General features: G+C 51.0%; 2 protein-coding genes across 4 annotated transcripts; both read right to left on the bottom strand.

Annotated features, from left to right (window-relative positions):
* Positions 1 to 37: 37 nt before the first annotated feature.
* Positions 38 to 4,463, bottom strand: Slc16a13 (solute carrier family 16 member 13). 2 transcript variants are annotated; one of them, XM_052196398.1, is made up of 4 exons: positions 3,893 to 4,463; positions 3,605 to 3,748; positions 2,009 to 2,746; positions 38 to 1,215 (listed from the first exon to the last, which is right to left on the bottom strand). In XM_052196398.1, the coding sequence occupies exons 1-4, from the start codon at positions 4,089 to 4,091 to the stop codon at positions 1,127 to 1,129; spliced, it is 1,170 nt and encodes a 389-aa protein (XP_052052358.1). In that variant the 5' UTR covers positions 4,092 to 4,463; the 3' UTR covers positions 38 to 1,126. The 2 variants fall into 2 exon arrangements, with proteins under 2 accessions (XP_052052358.1, XP_052052357.1); XM_052196397.1 differs by having other exon boundaries at positions 38 to 1,332; positions 3,893 to 4,462.
* Positions 4,464 to 9,373: 4,910 nt separating this feature from the next.
* Bcl6b (BCL6B transcription repressor) lies at positions 9,374 to 13,380 on the bottom strand. 2 transcript variants are annotated; one of them, XM_052197142.1, is made up of 10 exons: positions 13,312 to 13,380; positions 12,999 to 13,131; positions 12,584 to 12,774; positions 12,109 to 12,330; positions 11,663 to 12,007; positions 11,261 to 11,385; positions 10,522 to 10,686; positions 10,322 to 10,452; positions 10,096 to 10,233; positions 9,374 to 9,720 (listed from the first exon to the last, which is right to left on the bottom strand). In XM_052197142.1, exons 3-10 carry the CDS (start codon positions 12,760 to 12,762, stop codon positions 9,604 to 9,606), a joined length of 1,422 nt encoding a protein of 473 aa, XP_052053102.1. In that variant the 5' UTR covers positions 12,763 to 12,774; positions 12,999 to 13,131; positions 13,312 to 13,380; the 3' UTR covers positions 9,374 to 9,603. The 2 variants fall into 2 exon arrangements, with proteins under 2 accessions (XP_052053102.1, XP_052053104.1); XM_052197144.1 differs by lacking the exon at positions 12,999 to 13,131 and having other exon boundaries at positions 13,312 to 13,367.
* Between the last annotated feature and the right edge of the window lie 3,817 nt (positions 13,381 to 17,197).

Below are 17,197 nucleotides of genomic sequence, written 5' to 3'. Positions count from 1 at the left end.
AGTTCTAGTTTGTTAGGGGCATATCTAAACCTTACACTTTAACTTCTAAAAATTACTTTTATTTATGTGTGTTTGCGGGGGACAAATGTCTTGGAGCTGGACTTAAGGGCAGGGTGAACTGCTGGGTGTGGGCACCTGGAGCTCAACAGGTCAGCAGGAAGAGCAGCAAGTGCTCTTAGATGCTGCACTCTCTTCAAACCTACCTTTAAAACGATTTTTAGTCCTTACATGTGTGTGTTCGTGTGGCTGTATACCCTGTGTTGGGGGGTGCCCATGCATACCAGAAGAGGATATTGGATCCTCTGGATTAGAGGCGGTTGTGAACCACTTAGTGGGGTGCTCAGGCATACTGGGAGAGCAGGAAGTGCTCTTAACTGCTGAGCTTTCTTTCTTGCTAGCTCCCAAACCTCCTTTTTTTCTTGCACTTTGATCCGCCTTTGTTAGCCTAGGAGGAATAAAAATCCACCTGGGTATGGTTGTGTGCACCTGTGTGCTTGGGAAGAGGCCAGTTCTCAAGTTCAAGAGCCGCCTGGGCTACACGCCGAGGCTCTGTCTCAAAAGTACAAGGCTCTCAGGTCACACATTAGCTCTTTCAGTTCCAGTTGCTGCTCCCAAGCCATCTTCTTTCATACATATGCCTTTCTCTTAAAGTTTCCCCCTGTGTCACAGGAATAGTGGAGAAGAGGGAGATAAGCGGACGGGAGGGGAGAACTCTGGGCCACCAGAGTGCAAGGACATTTCCATTCCTTTACCTGCCATGGCCCTAGTAGCTGCCCCAAGTACCTGGTCCCCAGCTCTTTTTAAGGTTACAATTATTGTCCAGTTTCCTTATTTGTTTTATATTCAAGGAACACCAGTTATCACATATAAAAACATGAGAAGACTCTTGGCCTTTGACTTTCAGATTTGATTCAGAATTCAGTGGAGTGAGATCTCCTGGAGCCTTCAAAAAAGCTCGGGACAGCAAAGGTGATAGGTGAGTCTTCAACATAATACAGCCCTGGGCCTGCTCTGGAGGAGACGGATCAAGAATCCTAAGGCACGGTGCTTCTGTGGATGCCTTGATGAGGCCAAAGACCTGGCACTGCCACACTCTGGTTTCCATGAGCACTGCTCTCAGTGGAGATTAGTCCTCTCCTGGTCCCTCCTCCTTAGGCAGGGGAATTTTGGTATCCGGTGCCTCTATCACAAGGTCCTGGGGTCTGGAGGTAGAAACTGAGAGGCAGGAGAAGAAATGGGGCAGGGTGATAAGAACTCCACTTCCTGCGAGTAAGAAGGCCCCAGCCACTACAAACGAAGCTGTGTAGCTGCCTGTCACATCCCGGAGGTAGCCTGGGCCCAAGAGAGAAAAAGAAACATGCATGGGTGATCTGCACACTGGGACCAATGGCCTAGACCCATTTGTGGGCAAAGGAAAACCCACTGTCTTGGAAGAGAAGGAACTCCCAAGGTAGAAATGGATGAATATGAGATTAGAGTTTCTTAAACAGCCTCAAAAGGTCATTTCGGCTGCCACCCCTCCCTGCAGAAAGGATTTCCAAACCAGTCTGTAGGTGTTGGGGAGCCATATGAAGTCAAGCATATCTGTGCGTTTTGTTCTGGCAACAGTGGCCCTTTCAAGCCTCCAGTTAATAGTTAAGGGGAAGATGTTAACGATCAGAAGGTTCTGACATCTTGAGCACGGAAAACTTTAACCAGATGTTTCAGACATCTGGGCAGGGGCCCACTGGGTCAAAGGAAAAGACAAGACACTGACATGTTAGGCCAAGCCAGGTCTTCTGAAAACCAAGCCGTCAGTCCCACTGTTGTCTTCCCACTCAGACCTTCTTAGACCCAAGTTCTGTCCTCCTGTGAACTCACTTCAGGACTGCTAATGATTGGCTACGCAGGCTGTACCCTGTTTATATGTCACAGAACACTATGAACACATACCATCGTGAAAATAGTTCCTTCCCCCAACTATGCAGCATGCCAGCCCTGGCCCAGTTGGCGACCCCATTTCTCTTACCTGATAGAGGAGCCCCCAGCAGCCCCCCGATACTCTCTATCATCTGCACCAGTCCCAGACCACAGTAAATCCTTCCAGTCCCCACCAGTTCAGGAAGCACGGAGAAGGCCACTGGGGTCAAGGCTCCTGACGTGAAGCCATAGGCCACAGCCAGAACCACCAGGGTTGTGGAAGCCTGAGCGGTAGGGAACAGAGCGAGCGACACCCCAGTCAGGGTGGTCCAGAGCATCAGGAGTCTTGCCACGGGCCCTGGGACGGCATCTCCCAGCCAACCAGATGCCACACGCCCCACGAGGTCAGAAACAGCAGCCACTGAAAGGAGGAAGGCAGCAGGCAGTGGGTCCCAACCCAGGTCCTGCAGGTGAGCCACCAGATGGACGTAGGGAATGAAGTAGCCAGTGTTGATCAGGGTGAGGGCAACAGTGTATCGGAGGAAGGGACCGTGATGGAGGAGGGAGGTGATCTGGGCCCCAGGGCCACCCACAGCAGTGTCTTCAGTCAGGGCGAGTGGGCGGAGGAGAGCACCACAGGCCATCAGATGTAGGGAGAGGGCAGACACGAGCAAGAGGGCTCCCCTCCAAGCATAGTTGTTGATCAGCCACTGGAAGAGGGGGGCAAACGCAAAAGAGGAGATGCCCACTCCAGTCAGGGCCAGCCCCATGGCCAGAGATCGACGCTGAGAGAAGTAACGGGAAAGGCAGGCCAGGGTCGGAGTGAAGGTCAGGGCCCAGCCAGAGCCTGTCAAAAGGAAAACAAGGCAGGAGGCTGTGGGCTTTGGAGGTGCTCAGAACACCCAGTGGTTCCAACACTACCTTGTAGCAGACTACTCCCCTGCTTTGCACTGCCACAGACCACAGTGCTGGCTTTAACACTTCCTAGCTGTGTGGTTTTGTGTGTCCTGCTTCCTCTCCCAGGCTCAATGACCTCATCTGCAAAATGAGGTGAACACACTTTATGACAGTGGCTCCTGACCTCCCTAATGTTTTGACTCTTCAATACAATTCCTCATGTTGTGGTCACCCCCCCCCCCAATCATAAGATTATTTTGATTACTACTTCCTATTTTTGCTATTGTTATGAATTGTAATGTAAATAAATATCTGATGCCAGGGTATCTGCTATGCGACCCCCATGAAAGGATCGTTCGACTCTCCCAAAGGGATCGATAACTACATGTTGAGAACCACTGCTTTATGGGATCTGGGAAGACAAAAGACCGTGTTCCTAAAGTAACTAACACAAAACTTTGGAATTAGAGCTCCATCTCTACTGTTTTTCTGGCTACATTAATCTCCCTTTGTTTAGGTGTGTAAGCATCGATAAGCACTGAAAATTTCTGTATTATTATTTTTCAAGTAGGCAATGATACCTCTTTCAGGCGCTACCTAGCAGTCTTAAAGACATTCTCCCTTCTACACTCCAGTCTGATGGGTTTGGGCATGTTACCGGGATTACCTCTGACTTAGTCATTCAGTGTAAGAATTCCCTTTAGGGCATAGGTTCTCCCTAAGCCTTTTTGGAAAGTGGCGGAAGAAGGTGAAAGCCCAGAGGCTCACGATCCAGGCCGTGGACTTGCGCCCTTGCCCGGGGTCTCACCTGACAGCAGCCCAATACTCAGGTATAGGTGGGTCAAGGAGGTAGCCAATGACGCAAGCAGCATCCCCAGCGCAGCCAAGACGCCCCCAGTCATCACCACGGGCCTGGGCCCCAGCTTCGTGCTCAGGGCACTGCCTATTGGGCCTGGGGAATTGGGATGGGTTCTGCGAGGTGGTCTCCACCATCCTCCCTCAGCATTCTCCCGACCCTTTCTTTCCCCTTTCTGGTCCCCAAATTCCCTCTTTTCTCCAAGGGTGGCAGGCCACCGCACCCGGACGCAGCACTCACTCCCAAACTGCTGCACCGCGATCCCTATGGAAGCGATCCAGGAGACTCTGGCTGCCTGCTCCTCAAACGCCGCCACAAATTCCACGAAGAAGACACCGAAGGAACGAAGCACCCCAAACACGAGCGCCGACTGGAAGAACGCTGAGAGCACCACCATCCATCCCCAGCCCCCGTCGGGGGGCTCAGCCCTGCGCACCATTCCGGAAGGGACAAAGGGGCAGCTCCTAAGAGCCCCTGCCTGATCTGGGATTTAAATCGCTCACTTTGGCCCTCCCACCTACCCGGCAGGGCGCTCTGCGCCAAGCTGGGGCTGGTAGCTAGGAAGTTACTGATAAAGCATGTGGCGCCTGCGCCTTTCCCCAAGAGGAGGGAGGCCTATAAACCGGGACCTGCCACCAACACAGGGCCACAGGGTCGGGTTAGCCCGCAGCTGAGATCCAGGCTCCAGCCAGATGAGTTCTTTAGAGGCCAGAAAACAAATCCAGGTTCGGACCACAACCCTAACGAAAGGTAGTATGGTTGTGGAATATGTTATCTTTGAGGATTCAACACCTGCCTAAGTGGGCCAACAGCCAATACTTGGCTCGCCAATTAGGATGCAGGTCTCCAGAACAGGGGGTGGACCGAGGGGCTGGGCGGGGTTTACAGCTTTGTTCTGGACCTGCAGTGAGAGAGGGGCGCATGCGTAGGGAGGGGCATGAGGAAGCTAGGTCCCACGTGACAAGGGACCTACCGCGAGGATTCTGCCAGTGCTGGGTCCATCGCATTTACGGACTTACATCAAAGGGCTGGTAGTGGATAAACTGGTCCTGGCCAGGCAGAAACTCACTTGCTTAGTGAGGGAATCCAAGAATTGCCAGGCAGCGCGGGTACGAAGGGATAGGTTATGAGGTAAGAGTTTAGCTGATAGAGCACCTGGGGCAACTAGAAAAGCCCTGAAAATTCTACACGGCCGAGTCGAGGGTGGCCGAGGAAGAGGGAAGACAGGAAGGCGCAGACTGAATCTAGCTGCTCCGGAGGCAGAGGCAAGCTCATAGTCAACCTGGGCAATTTAGCTAGACCCTGTCTCAAGTTTTTTTTAACAATTAAAAGGGGTTTTACAGGACCTATTGAACAGTAGATCCTGATTGAGTTCTCAGGATTACTGTTATAAAGGGCAGGGACGGGTGGCGTGTTGGAGTCCTGGCATTCGTTTCTGTAATGAGATTTTTTTCCCCTGCAGTTTCTGACCCCACTAGCAGGAAACTTGCAGGTCACTGAGACCAAAAATAACTGGGGAGAGGAAGGGCGTCTGTCACATCATCCGAGTCCCCCATTACCACCTATTTTTTCCTCAGCAGTGCTGGAAGCTTTCTCTTAGCCTTCTAGTAATGGTCGTTTCCTAACCAGTTGTTTTGGTTTTTTGATTTTATGCTGAACTACTTAAGAGAGACAAGCTCTGACCTTGGTCACTGGAGCAATCAGTCCCTTATCTAACCAGGGCTCCGTCTGGCTCTGCCCCTCACCTCGTGAGAGCAAGGGCTTGGGCTTTCCTCTCCTTTTATTATACCTCAGGCTCCCCGGGACTCTGATCTTGAGACCTTGGGCCCCGAGTTCATATGGAGACCAACAGGGAAAGAAGCAAACCGGAGGGGGATGGGATAAGAAGCTGTACTTTTTTAAGAGATCCTACTGTAGGGGCTGGAGAGATGGCTCAGCAGTTAAGAGCACTTGCTGTTCTTTCAGAGGAACAGGGTTCAGGTCTTGTCAGATCCCGCACTGGTCAACACTGTAGTCTGAAACTCCTGTTCCAGGGGATCTCCACAGGTACTATACCCACGTGGGTCACTTAAATACATGTAGGCAAAACACTACACATAAACATATAAACCAAGTTTGATTGCACAGGACTGTCTGCAACCCCAGCTAGTTAAGAGACTGAGGTAAGGGCTGGAGAGATGGCTTAGCGGTTAAGAGCACTGACTGCTCTTCCAAAGGTCCTAAGTTCAAATCCCAGCAACCACATGGTGGCTAACAACCATCTGTAATGAGATCTGATGCCCTCCTCTGGGGTGTCTGAAGATAGCTACAGTGTACTTATATATAATAAATAAATAAATCTTTAAAAAAAAAAGAGAGAGAGAGAGACTGAGGTAAAAGGGTAGCAAGCTCAAGGCATGCCGGGACTTCAGACTGAGGTAAAGGCCGGCCTGGGCAATTAATGCGATCCAATCTTCAGGAAATAAATGGTGAACTTGACTGTGTTGGCGTGCTCCTGTTACTCCCGTACTTAGGAGGCAGTCAAGTTTGAAACCAGCCTGAGCTGCATACAAAACTGCCTCAAGCCCAGGGAGGGGCTAGAGAGATGGCGGAGCAGGCAAACTGCTTGCTTTGAGATCTCGGCTGATGACCCAAATTCAATCCCTGAAACTCACAGGCGCATGAAAGGATAGAACTGACTTCACAAAGTTGTCCTCTAATATACACATGCCATGGTGTGTGCACACAAAAATACCACACGCGCATGCACAATAAGAAATTAATTAGACTTATAAAATGAAAAGCGTCCCTCCCTAAATCCAAGGGGTTTTGGCCTCTCATGGAAGTCCCCGGTTTCAATCCCTTGCACCAAGCAAAACCAAAACAAACCACGTTACATTTCTCAGTTGTATATATGGGAAATGAAGTGCCAACATGCTTTGGGTCTACAGTTTCGTTATAAGCAGACTCATACTAGGGATATGGCAATGGTATAGAAAATAGTTGAATCTCAAAAGAGCCCAGTCTTTAGATCTTTAGGAACAGATTACAGTCCCTATCTTGATTTTACCACTTTTTTACAATCAAGATACTTTACTTCTCAATTGATGTCATCTGTGAACTGAAGAGAACACTCCCTACTTTTTAAAGCTGCCAGGGGTTAAATTAGTAAGTCTGTTGCATTTAACATATAGTAAGTAATTATAGCTGGTCTTATTTTTGATAGGGGCTAACCTGTGACGGGAGGTGACAGAAACTTCTGCTTACTTTCTGTATTTTGCTGCTTTTTTGTTTTTGTTTTTAAATATCCTAGGTTATGGACCTATAAAAAATGAAGACATACAAGCAGCCACTAAAATAAGTTTAAAATAAGAACATTAGACTGAAGAAAAAAACACAACCACAGCCAGTAGTTGGTGAGGGTGCTTCAGAGATCAACTTTGTCTTTATGTCATCTGAGGAAAGTCCAGAGGGAGGGAACACTAGAATTAGTGACTTTTGGCCTTGGGCTGGAATAAACCTGTGCACCCCAGTCACACAAGTCACGGGAAAAGACACATGTATTGGATGTTAGGTAGACTCCCAAGATGCTACCCACGGGAGCTGAGCAGCACGTGGGCACTAGTACTCAGCCTGTCCCTCGTGGCTGCTCTAGCCAGCCCCTGTTGTTCTTATGGGACCCAAGTCCTATGGGGAGGTGGGGTTGGGTTGGTCACAAGCACTAAGAACCAGAGCTGGCACAGATGCACTTCCCAGGTTCTTTCCTACTTTCTCCTCGAAGCCTCCCCACCTCAGTCAGGAAGTGACTTCAGACCGGCAGGATGCAGGTGGTTCCGGAGGGACTTCATGAAGTCACTGGTTCCTACACAATGAGCCGGAAGGCTGGGGCAGCGAAGGGAGAGCAAAGACCACAGAAGACTAGTGGGATGGAACAGTGGGACGAACACAGAATCCGAGTTACTAGTTTCCAGAACCTCTTTCCAGGTCCCCGGATCCCCCGCCCCCAATGCACACACAAACACAAACCTGGGACACAACAGATGGCACAAAGAAGGGCTTCTTTATTCCAAGGATCTGATCTTGCAGGATCTGACATCTTACCCCTGGCACTTCCCATGCGCCCACCCAGTCTGCTAAACAGAAATCAAATCGCCTTCTCAAGTCTCTGCTCTGTCGGCGCCCCCACCCCACTCTCCACAGTTCAAGTCTGTTCAGATGATAGAGGAGATAACCGAGAAGGGAAAGAATGAATGCCTTTCTCACCTGTCCCCAGCTGCTGGCCACAAGGACTGCCTTACTGCAGGAGTCTCTGCCCTACAAACTCAAGTCCTTTTACTGTTTACCAAATAGGTCCCAGGGCAACAGGAGCAGGACTGTAAATCAAGGCTCCCAAATGCTATCTCACATCCCAGACACTCCATCTCACCATGGAACTCCATCCCTGCCATCTTTATCTACGTGTTCTACACCAGAAACTGCAGCCCTCAACCAACCTTCTAACACTATCTGGTAACTTGTTCAAGTGGAAGGGGCCTTTGGCTGATCCATCAACCAGGCTTTGAAGGCTTTTAAGTATGTAATTCCAACAGTGATCCCCGGTGACAACAAATGCACCGTGGAAGCCAGCCCCCTTTTCTTCTGTTGTAAAGTCCTAGTACATTCACTGGTCCCAGACAGGAATGTAATGATGGGCAGTCTGAGTCTCAAACCCAGATTTTCTAAGGTAAGAAAGCTACCAAGCACCCATGAAAGATGAAAGTTTTGCAATCTGGACACTTGCCAGAAGCTGTCCCAACACAAAACAAAACAAAAAAACACATTCAAAGAAGCAGGGCATACTGAGTCCCAAGGGACATTTAAACCCAGCTGCTCACGCAGTGGAGGATTCCTCATAGTCAAGGAATGTCATTAATTCTCTCTAGGTCGCAGCATTCTCAGAAACTGGACAGATAAGAAAAAGTCCTATAATCTCTAGTAAGGATCTTCAGGTCTCTCACTCTGGAGATACTAAGTCAGCCCCGGTCAGAGGATTATGTGTTCAGTGCAAACCCTTTCGCAGGCTTGGTCTGACGGTCATAGTGCATTCGAACCCTGACAGCTAGATCGCTGGAACGGTTGATCCTGGGCCTTCTTGGCAGAGCCCACCTGCCTCCATTTGGGATGAGGAGGACTCCAGCTCCCACCTTCCCAGTCTTCTGGGGGAATTTATTATCTACATTTTGGGTTCATCAAAAAAGGTTCCCATCACCCTCAGAGTTGAAAGTTTTCTTTCCATGTCTGGTCTGCTACAGGACTTTCACCATCCAAAACACCTGAGGATTCCTTACCCAACCTTATTATGTTCTCAGGGCTTGGCCCAGAAAAACTAAAGGTTCCATTTCTAGAACTGGAGAGATAAACCAATAGGCAAACAAAGAGAGGAAAAGAAAGGACAATTCCAGAAAGAAAAGTTAAAAAAGAAAAAAAAAACAAAAAGAAAAAAAAACAATGTAAGACACTCAGACCAAAGGAGAGAGCCAAGCACTAGGGACCTCTGCCAGCAGAGTGGCGCCCTCCCCTTCTGTGTTTCCAGTCTTTTTTGATCACACTCGTGGAGGAAGAAAGTCGCAATGCAAACAGAAGAAAGGCCCTGCTACCAACTCCAGGCCTCAATAAATTAGATTTACAGATAAACCATGTGAAAAGGAGAGGGAAGTCCCCTGTGTCTCTCCTTCCCCACCCCCACCCCCCACCCCAGTCCCTAGCTATCCAATCTGGATTGTGAGGAAGAGGTTTTGACCAGCAAAACAGAGGCAGATCTAGCCAGGATCTGCCACCCCTGCTCTCCCCCAGTACAAAATTAAGGTGTTAGTAGTTTCTGATACTAGGGTGGCCCAGCACACCCCCATATCAAGACCATCAGGGAAACCAAGCCTGAGCCTACACCTTTCACAGCCCCTAGGGAGCGAAGTTCGGATGGGGGGGGGGCTCAGCTACGGTCCCCCAAGAATGTGGTAGCGCACTTTGGTGTTGGTAGCAGCCCCGTGTTTCTGACGCAGATGCAGCCGCAGTTGACTCTTGTGCCGAAAATGCAGGCCGCAGGGGTCACACTGTGGGAGGACAGGTCTGTCAGGTCCCAACCCTTCTACAACCACCCTTTAGTTGGGACGGGAAGGGGAACTGTCCAGCTCTCCGCTGACATTCAGCCTTTTGGCATTCAGGCCCTTCTACGTCCTCTGGGGGCGCCCAGGAGAAGCACCTGGCCTTACTTAACAAAAGCATCAACACCTGTTAGGTCCTTGGAACAATAGCACCTAGTCCAGGTATATAATTACCTCCACCCCTCACCAGGTGCAAGCCTATGATTCACTAGGACTCTTTAGGCTGTCGCTCATTTCCAAGAAACCTAGCATCTCTGGGGCAAGACTCGCCACAGCGTATATACGAGGGGATAATTCCACGATTAGGCTGCGTAGGGTACCCACGTGGTATGGCTTCTCCCCGGTGTGGATGCGAACGTGGCTTTTGAGGGTCTGTAGATGGCGGAAGCGGGTTCCGCAGGTGGGACACGGATAGGGCTTCTCTCCGGTGTGGATGAGCACATGTGCTCGTAGGTGTGCCACCTGAGGGGCCGAGCCTTGATTGAGATCGCCTCGGGGAGGGGCGGAGCCCTCTTCGCTCCTCCCACTTGCCGCCCAGCCCTCTCCTTACCTGAACAAAACGCGAGCCGCAGGTCTCACACTTGTAAGGTTTTTCTCCCGAATGAATGCGGCTGTGTGTTTTTAGGTTAGCAGGTCGGTTAAAACGTGCTCCGCAAATGGAGCAGCGGTAGGGCTTTTCCCCTGCAAGTAGAAAGACAGTCAGATCGCCCCAAGAGAGCGGTGGGCACGAAGACCAAGACCCACTCCTACCTGTGTGCACCGTGCGGTGACTAGCCAAGTTGCCCTTGTAGCGGAAGGCAGATCGGCACAGCTGACATTTATAGGGCTTGTCCTCCTCCCCTGGGGCTAAGGGCTCCAGCCCTGATGAGCACCCAGCCACAGCCTCACAGTTCTGGCAGCTGAAAAACTCACTTCCTAAGAAGGGTGGAGGACAATGACACGCTTCGTAAATGCTGAGGACTCCCCAGGTATTCATAAGTCTACAACAGCACACTAGTAGGGTCTGTTGGCCTTTTTAAGCTCTAGATTCTCGTGGAGGCTTCTGGGACTCCTGTGGCTTGCTCATGCCATACAGTAAGAGATGTCTGATTTAGCAGCATGCTTCTAGTTTCAATGGTGCTGACAGTATGTGGAGGTTCTTACAAGTGGGTGGAGGTTTCTGTTTCTCTCCTTTCTTGCCTCACTCTGGGTGACAGCCTGCCAGAGAGGCCCTGCCAAACTCTGGGCAGATCATTCAGTCCTGGATTGGGCTAGGCCAGAAACTCCCAAACTGTGCTGCTCTTTGGAAGTACATGGAGAACTTGAAAATATTTATGATTGGTCCTCACTCTCAGACATTCTGCTTATGAGGTGAAAGTTTCCGGGGTGGGGTGGGGGGCTCTAATGCACTCAAGTTTGGGAACTATTAAATAGATCTATTCTGAGGTCTTTTGGTCCAGATTGACCCAGATCAGCTATAGGAGAGAAGCCAGAAGAGAAAGCCTCTTACCTGGTGGTGGATTAGCCTGCTTAGAAGTTGGCAGAGAAGTCTCTTGAGCCCGGGGTGTGAAGAGGTAGGAGTTATTTGCTAGAGCTCCACATTTGAATCGTGCAGTGGTATTAGCTAGAGATAGTCTAGGCAGATGGTAGGAGGCATAGAAAAGGTTAGGGATTGGGAGTGGGGCACTGGCTCCCCCCCCCCCCCCCCGGAAAATACAGGCTTCAAGACCTATTTTCTGGAAGTGAGCTAATATTCATCATTAGGTCCCACCCCACTCTGGTCTTTGGCCAACCCCCTAAGATGGGTTAGTATCTCAAACCTGGTCCGGATCGTGCCACAATGGCCCCCTCAATGGCTCTCCTCCTAGAGTGGGCCAGACTCTAAAACTCTTGGGAGTTATAGATTCTATACCTGCTCTGGAGAACAGGCGTGGCTCCTTCTTCGCTACTGCTGCTGCTACAGGCTTCATCTCCACTAGGGAGCCTGGCTGGGGGGCAAGGTTGACCAGAACTCTCCCCAACCAGGCTTCCTGCTTGTGAGGTCTGAGAATTTAGCACAATAAATTTGTATTTTTTCCAGTTGCAGGCCTTGGGATCTGGGCTAGCTGGACTTGGGGAACCTTGACTGCAGCTTCGAGACTCAGTAGGTGGGTCTGGATGTCCTTCTGAGCGCCTGGGACTGCCTGGTGGAGGGACTGTTGGGGGTCTTGGGGGTTCTGCCTCCATGGGTCGCAAGGAGATGCCTAGAGGTTCAAAGCTAGAAAAAGTACGATGATCATTAACTGAGTTTCCTATGTTGCCTTTGCCCTTATCTGGGCACTACTTCTCCTAGGGAACACAAACGCATGGTTCCTTCACCTGGCTTGGATGAAACGGTGGCATGCCTGGACTACGTGTTCCATCTGCAAATAGGTGGCGGCTGCAAGGACAGCAGGTGCAGTGGCTGGAGAGAGGCGAAGCCTTGAAGTATACATGAAGTCCAGAAGGGGGGCAAAGCCGCTGGCTTCTGGCCCCCCGGGCAGAGAGAGTACATCCACTCCGACTCCCGCTCGGCCCCGGAAAATTGAATAGAAGAAGCCACTGGAGAGAGGGCAGATGGCTCATGTTAGGAGCTGGGAGTCTTGCCTCCCCACTAGCACTGCTGCCCCAATTTTTAGATGCTCTCCCAAGCTTCTTTCCCACCCTTCCCTTCCCCCCTTCTGACTCTCCAGTTCTGGGATTGCAAAGTGTGGACCACTATTCCCAGCTTCTCTCATGCTTTGGATTACCTCTCAACAGCCATGTTATTCTGCTCTTTACCCAGTTAGCCCCCAGGTGCCCTACCCCCTCGAACCTGCAAGCGATAAGAACGGCCTTGTGCGCTTTTAGGGGTTGCCCGCCAACCAGCAGCGTGACGTCAGTGAGGATCCCGCGCAGGCGCAGCTCATTCAGATTGCTAAGCACGTCGGAGGAGTGGCGGGTGAACTCTCGGACGTAGCCCAGAGCTCCCTCTGGGGCCGCTGTGGAACCCATAGCGACCCGGGCCTGCGCCAGCCACCGAAAAAGTTAAAGGATCCAGGCATTACTAAAACAGATTCCGTTCTTCTCTGATGTTTTCTACTGGGGTACCCCTCGAGTCAACGCCATCAGATAGCGGGCCCAGCATCACCAGCCCCACTTAATTCCTCTCGTTCCCTCTGCCCTGAACGATCGCTTCCTTCCTTTTGCTGGAGCGCAGAGATCTTGGACCAAGTTAGAAATTCTCGTACCTCCGCCTGGAGGGCGAACGTGAGGAATCCCGTTCTCCCGCGCGCTGTGCGTTGGTTCGATTCTAGTTACCTCATCTACCACCTTCCTTTCCTCTGCTTCCCGGGCGCCTGGGTCACAGGTACCAGACCTTACCTGGGGGGGCCCAAATATGATCTATAGCCCACGCCCGTCTTACCCGACTCCTATTGCTAGACCCAATACTCCCCATCTCTTTTTAGCACAATATCTGGGAGTTCAAGTCTTATTGCTACCAACTAACCCCAAGCCCTCTTTGGAGACTCAGAATCTGATACCCTCAGGTCTGGTTCTTACCCCTGTCCTGCAGGGGCTGCGGCTTCTCTTCTCGAGGGGGGCGGGGTCTCTCTCCTCTTTCGGTCTCTGCTCCTTTATTCTTCTGGGATGGCGGGGGCGGGGGTGGAGGTGGGGTGAACCCGTGAGTCCGTATCCTTCCTTCCTCTGTAGCTCTCCAGATGGTGAGCCCGGGGCGGGGTCTCTGTCTCAAACTGTATTTCAGAATCTCGGGGTGGTCGTATCATGGATGGCTTTGGTTCATTAAATAAACACCCGAGGATGAGGATATTAGAATTGGGGAGGTTAGTGATGCGGAGGGTGGTAATATAGGAGCCTTGTGTCGTCGGAGGACCTGGGACAGCGAGCATTGGTGTGTTGGGTTTTGGAGGCGAGTGCCAACAGCCAGTTAAGGGAAAAAGGAAATATCCTAAAACTCCTCTTTTTAATGTATTGGATTCAGGAAGAAAATAGAAAGTGGTATCGTGTTTGGGGAGGCATTAGTGGGCTCCTGTGGGGGTCTCAGTGAGTGAGAAAAGGAGGCGTGATTGACAGGCAGGGTCCAGAAAAGGGGGAGGTGGAGCTCTGACCAGGCGGGGTAAGGAGAGGGCGGATATGATTTCTAGTTCGTTTCCTTCCATTGTCCTGAGACCGGACGGCTCCTGCAGCTGCTTCCCCTCGAGGAGGTGGGGAAAACCCCGGGTGGGGACCGAGAGACGCTCGGGAGACCTAGGCGTCCGGCCTCTTACTCTCGACTCTCTTCTCAACCCTTATAGGGATCCAGAGAGACAGACTCCCGCCTAGAGCCCTGACGCTCTCCATCAGTCCTAGCTCACACGGGCTTCGAGCACCCGCCCGTCGGCTGCGCTTAGAGTCTGGCGGGACGCCGGGGTCCAGCGCGGCAAGTAGGCAAAGCTCGGCAATGTCTGCATCCTTCCACGAGAGGGCGGACGAGCACCAGCCTCGCTTCGCCCCTTGGTCTCCTCCCGCCTGGGGATGTGCTCAGACCAGCTAGCTGGATGCATTCAGTCCAGGCTTCAGAAACCTTCAGCTGCCTTCTCTTTCTGAGAATTTCTTCTGCACCTCTGTGTCTCATAGTGGGGCAGTAGGTAGAAGCAGAAGAGTTAGGGTCTCCGCAGGAAACTCAGGCTAGAACTCTTATGGAAGGCTTCGGAATGAATATACTGGTTAGGATGAGGTGGGGTCTTGAGCCTGGGAACACAGAGCTTTGGGTTGTTTTATTTTGTTTTCTAATTTGATAGACACTACTACCCAGATGTCTGTAGACATGAATTTTCAATGCACATTAATATGAACGTTGGTCGGAGTAAACAGAGAGGACAGAGGAGAAAGGGCAGGAGGAACCTGATAATTGAGTACTCACTCCAGAAGCTAGGCAGGGACCACACTCTTAGATTTTGTTTGGGGAGCCTTGGGGTAGGAGGACAAAGTTCCTTTGAAGAAGAGAGGCAGAGCTGAGCCCAGGTTCGAAGCAGGAGCTCTTTGAGTGTGGGGTTAGGAGCATAGCAGTTGAACAAGAATGGACCTGCATTTCTAGGCCTGAGGCCTCTCCCTTCTTTTCTTGGGGGTGGGGTGCATTTTGTTTATTTTATTATTGCTTTTTTTTTTTTTAAGCACACACACAGCAAACAAAAGAAAACCTCAGACCAGCTGGGGATTGGGGATAGCTAGGGACTCTGGATGTGGCTTTACTTTGGTGAAGATTATTTGGTGTCCAGTTTTCATCTCCAGTTTTGAGGGGAAGACATTAAGGGCTCCCTTTGATGCCAGAACGGAGTTAGCTATTTGGAGTTTTGGGGTATCACTTGCCATAGAAGTTATTATAGTCAATAAGGCCTGTCTTTAGTCTTGAGAGCTGATAGCAAATTGGAAATGCGGGGCTGGTTTGAAAGACATCTTAGTTCGGGGGTGGGAGGGTGGGGGGGTGGGGGGTGGGGAGGCTCATGCTCACACTTGAGACTGTCCATTTCTGTTAGTTTGGTCTACTGGGGAAGCATGAGTACTCTACTAATTTGGGGAATATAGTCTCTTTCCAAGTGCTGTTTCAAGGTTTGGATGAGATTGTTTGGGGACATAAAGATCAAATTGGGGCTTTTTAGAGAGAGTTGGAGGCAGAGCAGGAAGCTAGGAGGGAATTTGAAGGCTTTCTGTAGTTGAGGGCTTGATGGGGGTGGGGCGGACAAAGTTTAATATTTGAATCTTGTGGAAACTCATTTTGAGGGTAGGATATTCCTGTGTACATGTTTAGGTGTGAAATTCCTCCAGAGGAGAAACTGTAAGAAACCCCCCAGGGTAGAAGGATAGTTTGGGGTGTCCAATTTCTGGGTGTTTTGTCACTGGCCACATTTGGTGAAGCTGAGAGATGGATTGTAACTTGAAATTGATTTGGAGGTTCACCTATTTTAGAACACTCTTCTGATTTAGGTTATCTCTTGCCCCAGAGTGTAAAAAATTTTTTTAAAAAATTAGTGAACCCCCAAATAAGGCCAGAATCTGAAGGGCGAAGCCTGGGAAGAGCAGTATGTTCCATCATAGACTCATTAGCATATGGCCTATTGAGCTGAGGGAGGAAGGTGGTTTCATACTCTGAACCCCAATTTCTTATGGAAGAAAAAATCCGTTTGGAGGAGATGGGGTGTCTCTGTTAAAGTGGGTACTTTCTGACTAACACAGTGCTGCTGAAACTGTCAAGGAGGGGCTGTGGTGGTCTAAAAGGGGGTGAATCTTGCACCCTAATTTTTTAGGATAAGAGCCCCAAAGAGAAAGCAGACATAGGATTGGAAATGAGGGTGAACTGAGTGGGGGAGGGGTTCCCAACGGCAGCAGGGGCTAGAGGGTAAGCCAGGCCAGATATTCCCGCCTAGGTCCCAGTTCTCTTCGGCTCTCCTCCCCTCTCTCCCTCCCACCGCCCACCCCCCCAACTCAAGGGAAAAAAAACTGCCTGTGCAATAGCAATGGCAGATTCCAGTCCTCCAGGCTTTCCTAAACCACCACCGAGACCAGCCAGGGGGGAGGGGAGGGGAGGGGAGGATCGGGCTTTCCTGCTTCCTTGAGACAGGGGCAATGAGCTTGACCTCTTGGCCCCTAGCCCTCTAAAGAGTGTCCCCCGGTCTGGAAGCCAGGTGTCCTGGACCCTAGCCCCCAAGCGGGGGGGTCTGGAGAAACGGGGAGGAGGAAGGAGGGAGTGACTTCCAAAATTGGCATCGGGACAGAGCAGGGCTGGCGGGAGGCAGGAGAAAGACAGAATTTTCCTGAAAAAACGGGGGTATCTAAGGGCCCCAAATTTGGGTAGCTAGTTCAGGACCGTCTTCCCAACATCCTAGATTTTTTTGGGATTTTTTGGGGGTCCCGGGACCCCTCTAGATGGGGTGAGGAATGTAGTGTTGGGGGAATCTGACTGGGGCAATGCAGCTGCCTCTCCCGCCGAGTTGGAGACGGATGGGCTGGGACGGGTTTTGGGGGGGGTGTCCCCAGTTCTGACTGGGAGTGAAGGAACCCCTCCAGAGCTCTCTTGTGGGGGTCCCCCTCCCCAGGGCACTCCCCAGTCCTTGAGCCAGCTGAGAGGAAGGAGGCCAGCGATGCGACTGGGGCGTCTCTTTTCTCCTGCACCCCAAATGTGAGGGATGCACCCCAAAATTTGCTCCTTTCAAAATAGGGGACCAGGATCTCAGGGGAGAGTAGCTGAGGTAAGTGGGGAGGAAAGTGTCCCCTGTTTTCAGGAGAGACGTGGCGGTTGGGGGGGAGGTTTGGAGGTGCGTGCTGGGGTGGGGTTGCGCCTTGTAACTCTTGGAATTGGGGGGATGACCAGAGAAGCTTTCTCTTGTACCCCTAAGATGTAGCACCTCATATTGAAACCAAAGCTTGAGACTCGAGAGCCCCCAATATCCCC

The sequence above is a fragment of the Apodemus sylvaticus genome, chromosome 10 (genome assembly GCF_947179515.1).
Source record: "Apodemus sylvaticus chromosome 10, mApoSyl1.1, whole genome shotgun sequence".
NCBI classification, from domain to species: Eukaryota; Metazoa; Chordata; class Mammalia; order Rodentia; family Muridae; genus Apodemus; species Apodemus sylvaticus.
The sequence above is the reverse complement of the archived record's forward strand: the minus strand, read 5'-3'. Positions and strand labels throughout refer to the sequence as shown.

Bases quoted from the DNA above. Each gene is read 5' to 3' on its own strand.
- Slc16a13 (XM_052196397.1), bottom strand. From the start codon at position 4,091: ATGGTGCGCAGGGCTGAGCCCCCCGACGGGGGCTGGGGATGGATGGTG. The intron at 3,749-3,892 runs GTGAGTGCTGCG...CCAATTCCCCAG, and splicing joins CGCGGTGCAGCAGTTTGGGA to GCCCAATAGGCAGTGCCCTG. The intron at 2,747-3,604 runs GTGAGACCCCGG...TCCTTTTGACAG, and splicing joins GAGTATTGGGCTGCTGTCAG to GCTCTGGCTGGGCCCTGACC.
- Bcl6b (XM_052197142.1), bottom strand. From the start codon at position 12,762: ATGGGTTCCACAGCGGCCCCAGAGGGAGCTCTGGGCTACGTCCGAGAG. The intron at 10,687-11,260 runs GTAAGAGGCTTT...CACCCTTCTTAG, and splicing joins GCAGGCTAATCCACCACCAG to GAAGTGAGTTTTTCAGCTGC. The intron at 9,721-10,095 runs GTGGGTACCCTA...GTCCTCCCACAG, and splicing joins CCGGGGAGAAGCCATACCAC to TGTGACCCCTGCGGCCTGCA.